Below are 14,064 nucleotides of genomic sequence, written 5' to 3'. Positions count from 1 at the left end.
AAATGTGCTGCGACTGGTCAAATACTCGATGTTAAGCAAAGCATAATTTATTTAAATGCTGTAGTTAAAGTACAACCAAAGTGCCGAGCATAGCTGTTCTGTATTTTGTGGTTTTTTTTGCTTTTTTTTGGTGTTGCTTTGCACAGTGTTAGGGTTGGTTTTGTATTAGAGGGTAAGTTAATAGTTAGGAGATAGTAGTATTGTAATTTGTGTTTTTCTTTTTATTATACTGATATTTGTTATTGATTGTATTTTTCAATAATTTTATATGTTTGTAAAGTTAAAAAAAATTTGCTAATAAATATATTTACAAATAAAAAGTACATCCAAAGAAAGAGGAGTTTAGAATAACAACTGTATTGGAAAACTTAACAGAATATTAGATATTACTAATTCACTGTTCCAATATGCCAACATATAAATACACCCTTGACAAAAAAGGGAAAATTCAGATACAGAATCTCATATGCAGTTCTCCAACCAGGAGGAAAAATATGAGTAGATTCAGAGAGCGTAGCAGCCAAGAGACATTCACTGAAGCTTCCAACTCCATTGAGACCCCAATAGCTTCTTATGGTACTGATAAAACTGAAACCCAGAAATCTAGATTTGAGAGAGCTGGCCACACCCATTCAGATTGTTAAACAAAATCCTCTAGTGGCCTTATTCTAGTGGGATTAACTAGCCAGCTCAGTACCTCTTGTTCAATCTCACTCTTAAAAGAAACCTGGATGAAATAACCTCTTAAAGCTGCAGCATTGTCACAAGCCAGAGATAAATCAAATTCACATGGAGCTGAGGTCACCACCAGGTCAGCCGTGGGATCTTACTGAAGGACTAAAATAATGGATTTGGAAATCAGAAATGAGCCATTTAAGGTTGAGATCAGGAAGAACTGTTTTCACTCAAAGGGGTGGTTGAAATTTACAAGACTTGTCTACAAAAGGCCATCAGTTTGTGTCATCCTGCTCAGGCATGCTGTGACACACCTCTGAGCCAAGTAGGACTTGAACTTGGATCTTCTGCCTCAGAGGTAGGGACACTACCACTGCCCCATGAAGGCACTTACCCCATCCCACCCCCACAACAGATGGTGAGGATCAATTGAAAATGTCAAGATTGATAGACTTTTGTTGGGTAAGTACATTAAGAGATATGGAGTCTCGATGTGTAGATTAAGCTGAGATAAATGATTTGGATGAGAATATAGAAGGAATGGTTAGTAAGTTTGCGGACGACATCAAAATTAGTGGCATTGCAGACAGTGAAGAAGGTTTTCTAAGATTACAAAGGGACCTTGATCAAATGGGTCAATGGACTGAAAAATGGCAGATGGAGTTCAATCTGGATAAATGTGAGGTATTGCATTTTGGTACAACAAACGGGCGCAGGACTTATACAGTTAATGATAGGGCCTTGGGCAGTGTTGTAGAACAGAGGGAACCTAGAGTTCTGTATATAACGTTTTGAAGTTTGCATCACATATAGATGGGGGCGGGGGGGGAGGGGGGGGGGGTTAAGAAGGTGTTTAGCATGCTTGCCCTCATTGCTCAGACGTTTGAGTATAGATGCTGGGACATCATGCTGTGGTTGTACAGAGTGTTGGTGAGGCCTCTTCTGGAGCACTGTGTCCAGTTATAGTCTCCTCCCTTAAAATAGAGACACAATGAGGGGCAAACAGGGCCTCAAGAATGACATCTCCTCTGAAAGATGGCAGTGCCAACGGTGCAGCCCTCCCTCAGCACTGGTCTCTTCTGAACCCTCTCCAGCTTAATAATATCCTTCCAGCTTCTTAAGATCAAGTCCCGCTCCCAGATATCGGAGCACAAAACGCAGACTAACTCATCAGGTGCTGGTGCTGAAGGAGGGCTGCACTGTTGGCGGTGCAGAGGACATGACAATCTGTTTGCACCTCAGATGAGCACAAAGGGTTCCTATTTTAAGAAAAACAGGGTAGCTCTCCTCCGTCAATAAGCAATGATGCACAAACTCAGGTCGTTAGGCTGTGTGTAAAATTGGTCGCCAGGGTTCCTGGCTGCCCTTCAAAAAGTCGGCGTCTGCTGTGGGATGCTCTGAAAAGTCAGAAGAAGTGCAATTCTTTCTTATGTCCTTATTAACCGAGTTGCAGAGGAAGGAGATTTGCCTAGCGCCCATGGCAAAGATGGGATAGAGTGCCAATGAAGTCCTCCAACCCCATCCCCGGCTCTCTCTCTCTCTCTCTCTCTCTCCAGCCAGAGCCTCACATGCAAAGAGTGGAAGAGCCTCACATTTGCTTATCCCGATATTTGTTGGAACTAGATGAGAGAACGCCCTGAATCTCTTACCTGTGCTGTGCACAGGGCAGGGATAGATCTCACAGTGGTCGCCCCAGCCTGCCCCTAGGGAGCAGCAGCACTCCTCCTTTGTGATGTTGGTTGCAAGGACGCTGTCGCAGAAGATCGTGTCATCGAGGCTGAGGTAACACTCCTTCTTGTCTTCGGGCCTCTCGGGCTCTGTGGGTGGACACAGGAAACTCCAGATGTAAAAAAAAACCACAATTAAATACACCGCTAACTGACCTATTTTGTAACAATTCTGAACCATCTTCCCCCTTTCCTTAGGAGCAACTGCTTCACAACTCCAGTTTCAGCCAATTGTCCTGCAAAATCGCCCCAAACTGAAACTGTTTTCCTGAGGATGTTTACCCTAATCCCCCCAAAAATTCAGAATCTTCTACCTGAAGCTATAATGCACTGCAAAATTTGCTTAACATGCTCATAGATTCCTGATGAAGGGCTTTTGCCCGAAACATTGATTTTCCTGCTCTTCGGATGCTACATGACCTGCTGTGCTTTTCCAGCACCACTCTGATCTATGCTCACAGATCTCCCAGTGTAAATAAATTCCCATTAGTCTTCAAAACTATCTATCTCCAACAGTTTTAAAAATACATCACCGTGGATACAAAAAAATACTTACAAGTTAATCATTAAACCCCTTAAGGCACAGAGAAAACTCATATACCACTAGTTATAAAATCATAGAAATGTACAAGGAAACAGATCCTTCAGTGCAACTCATCCAAGCCGACTGGATAAATCTAGTCCCATTTGCCAGCATTTGGGCCATATTCCTCTAAACCTTCCCTATTCATAATCCCATCCAGATATCTTTTAAATGTTGTCATTGTACCAGCCTCCACCACTTCCTCTGGCAGCTCATTCCATACACACACCACCCTCTGCATGAAAATGTTGCCCCTCAGGTCCTTTTAAATTTTTCCCCGCTCACCTATGTCCTCTAGTTTTGGACTCCCCCATCCCAAGGAAAAGACTTTGTCTATTCACCCTATCCACGCCCCTCATGATGTTATAAACCTCTATAAGGTCACGCCTCAGCCTCTGACGCTCCAGGGAAAACAGCCCCGGCCCATTCAGCCTCTCCCTATAGCTCAAACCCTCCAACCCTGGCAACATCCTTGTAAATCTTTTCTGCACCTTTTCAAGTTTCACAACATCACCTTTTCAAGTTTCACAACATCCTTCCAATTGCAGGGAGACCAGAACTGAACACAGTATTCCAAAAGTGGCCTAACCAATATCCTATACAGCTGCAACATGACCTCTCAACTCCTATGCTCAATGCGCTGACCAATAAAGTGTACCAAATGCCCTCTTCACTATCCTATTCACACTCAAGGAACTATGAACCTGCACTCCAAGGTCTGTTTGTTCAGCAACACTCCTAGGGACCTTCCAAATTCAAAAAGTTAAGATCAGATTCCCTACAGTGTGGAAACAGGCCCTTTGGCTCAACAAGAGCACACCAATCCTCCGAAGAGTAAAACCCACCCAGACCCAGTTCCCTCTGACTAATGCACCTAACACTATGGGCAATTTAACATGGCCAATCCGCCTGACCTGCACATCTTTGGATTGTGGGAGGAAACCAGAGCACCCAGAGGAAACCCATGAAAACACGGGGAGAATGTGCGAACTCCACAGAGAGAGTCGCCTGAGGCTGGAATTGAACCCGGGTACCTGGCGCTGTGAGGCTACAGTGCTAACCACTGAGCTGCCCTCTAAGTCAAAAATAAATGACATTGAAATGTATATTAGTCACACTTATATCACACTTAGTAATGCCTTTTCTCCCTTGACACGTTCAGTTGCCACCATTGTCCATACCTACCTTCGCAAGTGTATGTGTCCAGCGACAGGATGAAGCCAGTGTCACAAACGCAGGAGAATGAGCCCTCTGTGTTCTGACAGGCACCATTCGGCATGCATAGCGAGCGGTTCAAGGCACACTCATCGATATCTGTGTACATCAGAGTAACACTGAACTCAGGAGAAACATCATTGCCCAGAACACAGTGAGAATGGTGAAATCAATAACACAGGGAGGCGTGCCTCTAATGATTAGGATAAGGTGTGTTGTTAAATTCACAGATAGATTGGAAAGCAGGTTGTGAAGAAGACAAGGATTTTGAATATAAACGTAGATTAATCGAGTGAGTGTGTGTAAAATCTGGCAGGTGGAGCATAATGTGGGCAGATGGGGCAGGCACGGGAGATATGTATCTGCTTTTGGAAAAGCCCAAATGGTGAGTGTTACAGTTTGGGATATATCAGAGCGACACATTGAAGTGTGATCGGGCTATATCAGAGAGAGTTACAGTGAGGGGTGTGGGGTATATCAGAGAGAGTTACAGTGAGGGGTGTGGGGTATATCAGAGAGAGTTACAGTGAGGGGTGTGGGGTATATCAGAGAGTGTTACAGTGAGGGGTGTGGGGTATATCAGAGCGACACATTGAAGTGTGATCGGGCTATATCAGAGAGAGTTACAGTGAGGGGTGTGGGGTATATCAGAGAGAGTTACAGTGAGGGGTGTGGGGTATATCAGAGCGACACATTGAAGTGTGATCGGGCTATATCAGAGAGAGTTACAGTGAGGGGTGTGGGGTATATCAGAGAGAGTTACAGTGAGGGGTGTGGGGTATATCAGAGAGTGTTACAGTGAGGGGTGTGGGGTATATCAGAGAGAGTTACAGTGAGGGGTGTGGGGTATATCAGAGAGAGTTACAGTGAGGGGTGTGGGGTATATCAGAGCGACACATTGAAGTGTGATCGGGCTATATCAGATAGAGTTACAGTGAGGGGTGTGGGGTATATCAGAGAGAGTTACAGTGAGGGGTGTGGGGTATATCAGAGAGTGTTACAGTGAGGGGTGTGGGGTATATCAGAGAGAGTTACAGTGAGGGGTGTGGGGTATATCAGAGAGAGTTACAGTGAGGGGTGTGGGGTATATCAGAGAGTGTTACAGTGAGGGGTGTGGGGTATATCAGAGAGTGTTACAGTGAGGGGTGTGGGGTATATCAGAGAGAGTTACAGTGAGGGGTGTGGGATATATCAGAGAGTGTTACAGTGAGGAGTGTGGGGTATATCAGAGAGTGTTACAGTGAGGGGTGTGGGGTATATCAGAGAGAGTTACAGTGAGGGGTGTGGGGTATATCAGAGAGAGTTACAGTGAGGGGTGTGGGGTATATCAGAGAGAGTTACAGTGAGGGGTGTGGGGTATATCAGAGAGAGTTACAGTGAGGGGTGTGGGGTATATCAGAGAGAGTTACAGTGAGGGGTGTGGGGTATATCAGAGAGAGTTACAGTGAGGGGTGTGGGGTATATCAGAGAGTGTTACAGTGAGGGGTGTGGGGTATATCAGAGTGTGTTACAGTGAGGGGTGTGGGGTATATCAGAGAGAGTTACAGTGAGGGGTGTGGGGTATATCAGAGAGTGTTACAGTGAGGGGTGTGGGGTATATCAGAATGTGTTACAGTGAGGGGTGTGGGGTATATCAGAGAGAGTTACAGTGAGGGGTGTGGGGTATATCAGAGAGTGTTACAGTGAGGGGTGTGGGGTATATCAGAGAGAGTTACAGTGAGGGGTGTGGGGTATATCAGAGAGAGTTACAGTGAGGGGTGTGGGGTATATCAGAGTGTGTTACAGTGAGGGGTGTGGGGTATATCAGAGAGAGATACAGTGAGGGGTGTGGGGTATATCAGAGAGAGTTACAGTGAGGGGTGTGGGGTATATCAGAGAGAGTCACAGTGAGGGGTGTGGGGTATATCAGAGAGTGTTACAGTGAGGGGTGTGGGGTATATCAGAGAGAGATACAGTGAGGGGTGTGGGGTATATCAGAGAGAGTTACAGTGAGGGGTGTGGGGTATATCAGAGAGTGTTACAGTGAGGGGTGTGGGGTATATCAGAGAGAGTCACAGTGAGGGGTGTGGGGTATATCAGACAGTGTTACAGTGAGGGGTGTGGGGTATATCAGAGAGAGTTACAGTGAGGGGTGTGGGGTATATCAGAGAGAGTTACAGTGAGGGGTGTGGGGTATATCAGAGAGAGTTACAGTGAGGGGTGTGGGGTATATCAGAGAGAGTTACAGTGAGGGGTGTGGGGTACATCAGAGAGAGTTACAGTGAGGGGTGTGGGGTATATCAGAGAGAGTTACAGTGAGGGGTGTGGGATATATCAGAGAGAGTTACAGTGAGGGGTGTGGGGTATATCAGAGAGTGTTACAGCTAGGGGTGTGGGGTATATCAGAGAGTGTTACAGCAAGGGGTGTGGGGTATATCAGAGAGTGTTACAGCAAGGGGTGTGGGGTATATCAGAGAGTGTTACAGTGAGGGGTGTGGGATATATCAGAGAGAGTTACAGTGAGGGGTGTGGGGTATATCAGAGAGTGTTACAGTGAGGGGTGTGGGATATATCAGAGACAGTTACAGTGAAGGGTGTGGGGTATATCAGAGAGAGTTACAGTGAGGGGTGTGGGATATATCAGAGAGTGTTACAGTGAGGGGTGTGGGGTATATCAGAGAGAGTTACAGTGAGGGGTGTGGGATATATCAGATAGCGTTACAGTGAGGGGTGTGGGGTATATCAGAGAGAGTTACAGTGAGGGGTGTGGGGTATATCAGAGAGTGTTACAGTGAGGGGTGTGGGGTATATCAGAGAGTGTTACAGTGAGGGGTGTGGGGTATATCAGAGAGAGTTACAGTGAGGGGTGTGGGGTATATCAGAGTGTGTTACAGTGAGGGGTGTGGGGTATATCAGATAGTGTTACAGTGAGGGGTGTGGGGTATATCAGAGATTGTTACAGTGAGGGGTGTGGGGTATATCAGAGAGTGTTACAGTGAGGGGTGTGGGGTATATCAGATAGTGTTACAGTGAGGGGTGTGGGGTATATCAAAGAGACTTATAGTGAGAGGTGTGGGGTATATCAAAGAGACTTATAGTGAGGGGTGTGGGGTATATCAGAGAGTGTTACAGTGAGGGGTGTGGGGTATATCAGAGAGTGTTACAGTGAGGGGTGTGGGGTATATCAGAGAGTATTACAGTGAGGGGTGTGGGGTATATCAGAGAGTATTATTACAGTGAGGGGTGTGGGTATGTCAGAGAGTGTTACAGTGAGGGGTGTGGGGTATATCAGAGAGTGTTACAGTGAGGAGTGTGGGGTATATCAGAGAGTGTTACATTGAGGGGTGTGGGGTATATCACAGTGTTACGGTGAGGGGTGTTGGGGTATTATCAGAGAGTATTACAGCGAGGGGTGTGGGTATGTCAGAGAGAGCTACAGTGAGTGATGTGGGGTACATCAGAGACTGTTACAGTGAGGCGTGTGGGGTGTATCAGGGATTGTTACAGTGAGGGATGTGAGGTATGTTGGAGAGCGTTACAGTGATGGGTGTGGGGTATATCAGAGAGAATTACAGTGATGGGTGTGGGGTATATCAGAGAGAACTACAGTGTGGGGTGTGGGGTATATCAGAGAGAGTTAAATTGAAGGATTCAGTGTGTATCAGAGTGTTTACAGTGAGGACTGCGGAGTATAGTCATAGGGTCATGCAGCACAGAAACAGGCCAATCAGCCCACTATATCTATGCTGACCAACAAACCCCAAACTGCACTAATCCCAATTAACTGCACTTGGCCTGTAGCCTGCAATGCCCTGTCACTTTAAGTCCTCGTCCAGCTGCTTAATAAATGCTGTGACAGTACCTGCCTCCACCACCTCCTCAGGCACTGTTTTCCATAGTTCTACCTCCCCTCTGGGTGAGGGCAATTCACATCCTTCCAATAGTGTGGTGACCAGAACTGCACACAGTATTCCATCTGTGGCCTAACCAATGTTCTATAAAGTTGTAACAAGAATTCCCTGCTCCTATATTCTACACCCTACCTAATGAAGGCAAGCATCTTGTGTGCCTTCTTCACCACCCTGTCTACCTTTGCAGACACCTTCAGGGATCTATGGACATATCCCTTTGGTCCTCAATACTCCCCAGGAACCTAACATTCATTGTGTAAATCCTTCCTTGACTAGACTTCCCAAAAATGCATCACCTCGCTATCAGGATTTAATTCCATCTGGGAGAAAGTGAGGACTGCAGATGCTGGAGATTGTGGGTGCTGGAAAAACACAGCAGGAGAGGAGCAGCAGGGTTGACGTTTCAGGCATCCCTGATGAAGGGTTTATGCCTGAAACGTCGATGCTGCCTGACCTGCTGTGCTTTTCCAGCACCATACCCTCGCCTTAAATTCCAGCTGCTGTTGCTCTGCCCAAGTTACCAGCTGATCAATATCAGACTGTAGCCTGAGACCATTCTCCTCACTAGCAACCACACCACCAGTTTATATCAGGCATTGTCACACTATGAGGCATGGGGTATACTGGAGAATGTTATAGTGAGGGGTATGGAGAATGTTAATGTGCTACAGTGAGGGTTGAGGGGTAGATAGAACATAGAATGTTACAGCACAGAACAGGCCCTTCGGCCCTCGATGCTGCGCCAACCTGTGAAATTAACCTGACACCCATCTAACCTACACCGTTCCATTACTATCCATATGTATGTCCAATGCCCATTTAGATGCCCTTAATGTCGGTGAGGCTACTACTAGATTTTAGATTTAGATTACTTACAGTGTGGAAACAGGCCCTTCAGCCCAACAAGTCCACACCGACCCACCGAAGTGTAACCATTTACCCCTTCACCTAACACTACAGGCAACTTAGCATGGCCGATTCACCTAACCTGCACATTTTTGGATTGTGGGAGGAAACCAGAGCACCCGGAGGAAACCCACGCAGACACGGGGAGAATGTGCAAACTCCACACAGAGATTCGCCTGAGGCGGGAACTGAACCCGGATCTCTGGTGCTGTGGGGCAGCAGTGCTAACCACTGTGCCACCGTGCCTACTGTTGCAGGCAGGCCGTTCCACACTCCTACTACTCTCCGAGTAAAGAAACTACTCCTGATATCTGTCCTAAATCTATCACCCCTCAATTTAAAGCTACAATCACTCGTGTTAACCTTCACTATCCGAGGAAAAAGACTCTCAGTGTCCACGCTATCTAACCCTCTGATTATCTTATATGTCTCGATTAAGTCACCTCTGAAAACAGCCTCAGTTCCCTCAGCCTTTCCTCATAAGACCTTCCTTCCATACCAGACAACATCCTAGTAAATCTCCTCTGAACCCATTCCAAAGCTTCCACATCCTTCTTATAATGCAGTGACCAGAACTGCACGCAATACTCCAGGTGCGGCTGCACCAGTGTCTTGTACAGCTGAAGCATGACCTCGTGGCTTCGGAATTCAATCCCCCTACCAATAAACGCCAACACACCCTATGCCTTCTTAACAACCCTATCAACCTGGGTGGAAACTTTCAGGGATTTATGTACCTGGACACCGAGGTCTCTCTGTTCACCTGCACTGCCAAGAATTTTACCATTAGCCCAGTACTCTGCATTCCTGTTACTTCCTCTGAAGTGAGCTACCTTACACCTGTCCACATTAAACTCCATTTGTCACTTCTCCGCCCAGCTCTGCATCTTATGCCTGTCCCTCTGAAACCCACAAAATCCTTCAGCACCATCTACAACTTGCCTACTTTAGTGTCATCCGCAAATTTACCAACCCACCCTTCTACGTTCACATCCAGATCATTTATAAAAATGACAAACAGCAGTGGCCCCAAAACAGATCCTTGCGACATACCACTGGTAACTGAGCTCCAGGATAAACATTTCCCACCAACCACCCCCTCTGTTTTCTTTCAGCTAGCCAATTTCTGGTCCAATTCGCTAAATCACCTTCAGTCCCAAAACTCCGTATTTTGTGTGATAGTCTACTGTGTGAAACCTTATTAAATGCCTTACTGAAGTCCATATCAACTGCTTTACCTTTAACCACCTGTTTTGTCACCTTCTCAAAGAACTCAATAAGATTAGTTAGGCATGCCCTACCCTTCACAAAACCATGTTGCCTACCTCTAAGCAAATTATTCCTTTCCAGATGATTATAAATCCTATCTCTTATAACCATTTCCAACACCTTAACTTCCAACCAAAGGAAGGCTCACTGGCCTATAATTACCAGGGTTATCTCGACTCCCCTTCTTAAACAAGGGAACATTTGCTATCCTCCAGTCTTTTGGCACAGTCCTGTCGACAATGATGACATAAAAATCAAAGCCAAAGGCTCTGCAATATCCTCCCTGGCTTCCCAGAGAATCTGAGGATAAATCCTATCCGGCCCAGGGGTCTTATCTATTTTCAGATTTTCCGAAACCTTTTGCTAAAACATCCTCTTTGTCAACCGCAATCCCACCTAATCTAGTAGCCTATATCTCTATATTCTCACTAATATTGCCCTTTTCCAATGTGAATACTGATGAAAAGTATTCATTAAGCACTTGCCCTAGGTCCTCAGATTCCACACACAATTTTCGACTACTATCTTTGATTGGCCCTAATCTTACACTCATCATTCTTTAATTCCTGATATACCTATAGAAGGCCTTAGGGTTTCCCTTGATACTATCCGCCAACAACTTCTCATGTCCCCTCCTGGCTCTTCTTTGACTTCTCTTTAGATCTTTTCTGACTAACTTATAACTCGCAAGCCTCCTAACTGAGCCTTCATCCCTCATCCTCACATAAGCCTTCTTCTTCCTCTTGACAAGGGCTTCAACTTCTTTAGTAAACCATGGCTCCCTCTCTCGACAACTACCTCCCTGCCTGATAGGTATATGTTTATCTAGGACCTGCAGTAGCTGTTCCTTGAATAAGCTCTGCATATCAAGTATGTCCATCCTCTGCAGTTTTCTTCCCCATCCTATATATCCTAAATCTTGCCTAATCGCATCATAATTGCCTTTCCCCCAGTTATACCTCTTTCCCTGCAGTATATACCAATCCTTGCCCATTGCTATTGTAAACATAACCGAATTGTGGTCACTATCACCAAAGTGCTCACCTACCTCCAAATCTAACACCCAGCCAGGTTCATTCCCCAGTACCAAATCCAATATGGTACTGTCCCTTGTTGGCCTGTCTACATACTGTGTCAGAAAACTCTCCGGCAAACATTGAACAAAAACTGATCCATCTAAACTACTTGAACTATAGTATTCCCAGCCAACGTTGGGGAAGTTAAAGTTCCCCATTAACAACTACCCTGTCATTCTCGCTCCTATTGAGAATCATCTTTGCTATCTTTTCCTCTACATCCCTGGGACAGTTCGGAGGCCTTTGAAAACTCCCAACGGGGTGACCTCTCTTTTCCTGTTTCTAACCTCAGCCCAAACTACTTCAGTGGATGAGTCCTCAAATGTTCTCTCAGCTGCTGTAATCCTACCCTTGATTAACAGTGCCACACCCCCACCCTTTTACCATCTTCTCTGTTCTTACTGAAACATCTAAATCCCAGAATCTGCAGCAACCATTCCTGTCCCTCCTCCAGCCATGTCTCTGAAATGGCCACAACACTGAAATCCCATATCAGTGTGTAATGGTAAGGACAGCTTATCAGATTGTCTTACGAAGGCAGCAAACATAATCAAAGAGCCCTCCCACCCCGGTTATAATCTCTGCCAACCACTTCCATCAGCCAGGAGATACAAAAGCTTAAACACACCTACCAACAGATTCAAGAACAGCTTCTTCCCTGCTATTATTAGACTTTTGAATGGATCTCTCGACTATAATGTTGATTGTACTCTCTGTGCACCTTCTCTGCAGCCATAACATGATATTCCCCGCTCTGTTCTATTACCCTAATGCACTTTATATGGAACGAATCATAGAATTCCTACAGTATGGAAGCAGCCCATTCAGCCCACTGAGTCCACACTGACCCTCTCAAGAGCATCCCACCTGACCCTATCTCTGTAACCCTGCATTTCCCATGGCTAACCCACCTAGCCTGCACACTATGGGGCAATCTAGCACGGCCAATCCACCCTAAACTGCACGTCTTTGGACTATGGGAGCTCCCGGAGGAAATCCACGCAGACAGGAAGAGTGTGCAAACTTCATTCAGAAAGTCACCCGAGGGTGGAATCGAACCCAGGTCTCTGGCGCTGTGAGGCAGCGGTGCTAACCACCGAGCCACTGTGCTGTCCCTTAGACTTCTGAATGGACCTTTCAAACTTTAAAGCTAATGTTGATCTCGCTTTTTGTGCACCGTCTCTGCAACTGTATTCCTCGCTCTGTTCTATCATCCTGATACAATTTGTATGGTACGATCTGTTTGTATTGCATGCAAAACAAAACTTTTCACTGTACCTCGGTATAGGTGACAATAATAAATTTTTTAAAATGAGGGATATGGAGGCAGAAGCTCCGGGAACCCTTGGTAGCTCCTTGCTCATGTTGAACTGCTCTAGCCCTCAACTATTACCTTTACACCTTGTGTCATCAAACAGTTGGAAACCCAGATGACATTGGCACGTATAGGATCCTGGCATGTTGACACACTCTCCATTGTTGCAGACCCCTGCTACCTCCAAGCACTCATTGATATCTGTGTGAGAGGGCAAAACATGAGAAATGAAAACCAAAAGAGCTGCAGTTCCTGTAAAGCAGAAACAAACACAGAAATTGCTGGAAGAGCTCAGCAGGTCTGGCAGCATGGGTGAAGAGAAGTCAGGGTTAATGTTTTGGGTCCAGTGACCCTTCCGGTCAGCAGAGATAGAGAAGAAATTATTTATTCCCTAATTCCCAGAAGTGAAGGATACGAGGACAGGAAAGTATAAGCTGTTATTTGCAGAGATATAAATTACAAGCTTCTAGCTGTTTCTGGTTATAGAAGCAAAATTGAATCCCACAGTTAATGCTGACCATAGAGTTATACAGCACGGAAACAGACCCTTCGGTCCAACTAGTCCACACCAACCACGTTCCCAAACTAAACTAGTCCCACTTACTTGCATTTGGTCCATATCCCTCCAAACAAACAAGGAACGGAAACATAACAGCACAGAAACAGGCCCTTCGGCCCTCCATACCTGCACTGACACATTTTGCCCCTCCATACTAAAACTAAAACCGTTCCTATTCATGTACTCATCCAAATGTCTTTTAAACAGTGTAACTGTAGCTACATCCACCACTTAATGTGGAAGTTCATTCCACATGTGAACTCCTGTCCTTGTAAAAAAAAAATTGCCCTTGCACCTTTTTAAAAATCTTTCTCCTCTCACCTTAGAAATATGCCCCCTACTTTTGAACTCCCCCACCCTAGGGAAAAGACCTTTGCTATTCACCATATCTATGCCCCTCATGGTTTTATAAACCTCCATAAAAAGGTGCTTACAATTAAATTGTGATGAGGATTGGGGGAGGCTAACACAGAGGAAATTAGAATAATTGAATTCCTACAATTCAATTATATAGGCCACTCAGCCCATTGGGTCAGCACCAACCCTCCCACCCAGACCCCTACCCTATCCTTGCAATGGATACCCATGGCTAACCCACCTAGCCTGCACATCCCAGGACAATTTAGCATAACCAATTCGCATAACCTGTACATCTTTGGACTGTGGGAGGAAACTAGAGGACTCGAAGGAAACCCACACAGACATGGGGAGAGCGTGCAAACCTCTACACAGACATCCCCCGAGGGTGAAATTGAACCCTGGTGCTGTGAGGCAGCAGTGCTAACCACTGAGCCACCGTACAGCCCAAAGCAAGCACACAATTCATGTACAAATTAACAACCTAACTTG

At 45.7% G+C, this 14,064-nt stretch overlaps 1 protein-coding gene across 3 annotated transcripts in view; it reads right to left on the bottom strand.

Moving 5' to 3' along the window:
• The window catches only part of ltbp3 (latent transforming growth factor beta binding protein 3), a 189,821-nt gene that overhangs the window by 15,326 nt on the left and 160,431 nt on the right, over positions 1-14,064 (bottom strand). For all 3 annotated transcript variants that reach the window (XM_072551024.1, XM_072551025.1, XM_072551026.1), the window contains exons 18-20: positions 12,735-12,857; positions 4,171-4,299; positions 2,325-2,492 (exon numbers count right to left, since the gene is read on the bottom strand). In XM_072551024.1, coding sequence (XP_072407125.1) covers positions 2,325-2,492; positions 4,171-4,299; positions 12,735-12,857 — 420 coding nt within the window. The remainder of the gene's footprint in view (positions 1-2,324; positions 2,493-4,170; positions 4,300-12,734; positions 12,858-14,064) is intronic.

Source organism: Chiloscyllium punctatum, chromosome 31, assembly GCF_047496795.1.
Source record: "Chiloscyllium punctatum isolate Juve2018m chromosome 31, sChiPun1.3, whole genome shotgun sequence".
Lineage (NCBI taxonomy): Eukaryota > Metazoa > Chordata > Chondrichthyes > Orectolobiformes > Hemiscylliidae > Chiloscyllium > Chiloscyllium punctatum.
Note: the sequence above shows the minus strand (reverse complement) of the source record. Positions and strands in the feature narration are given on the sequence as shown.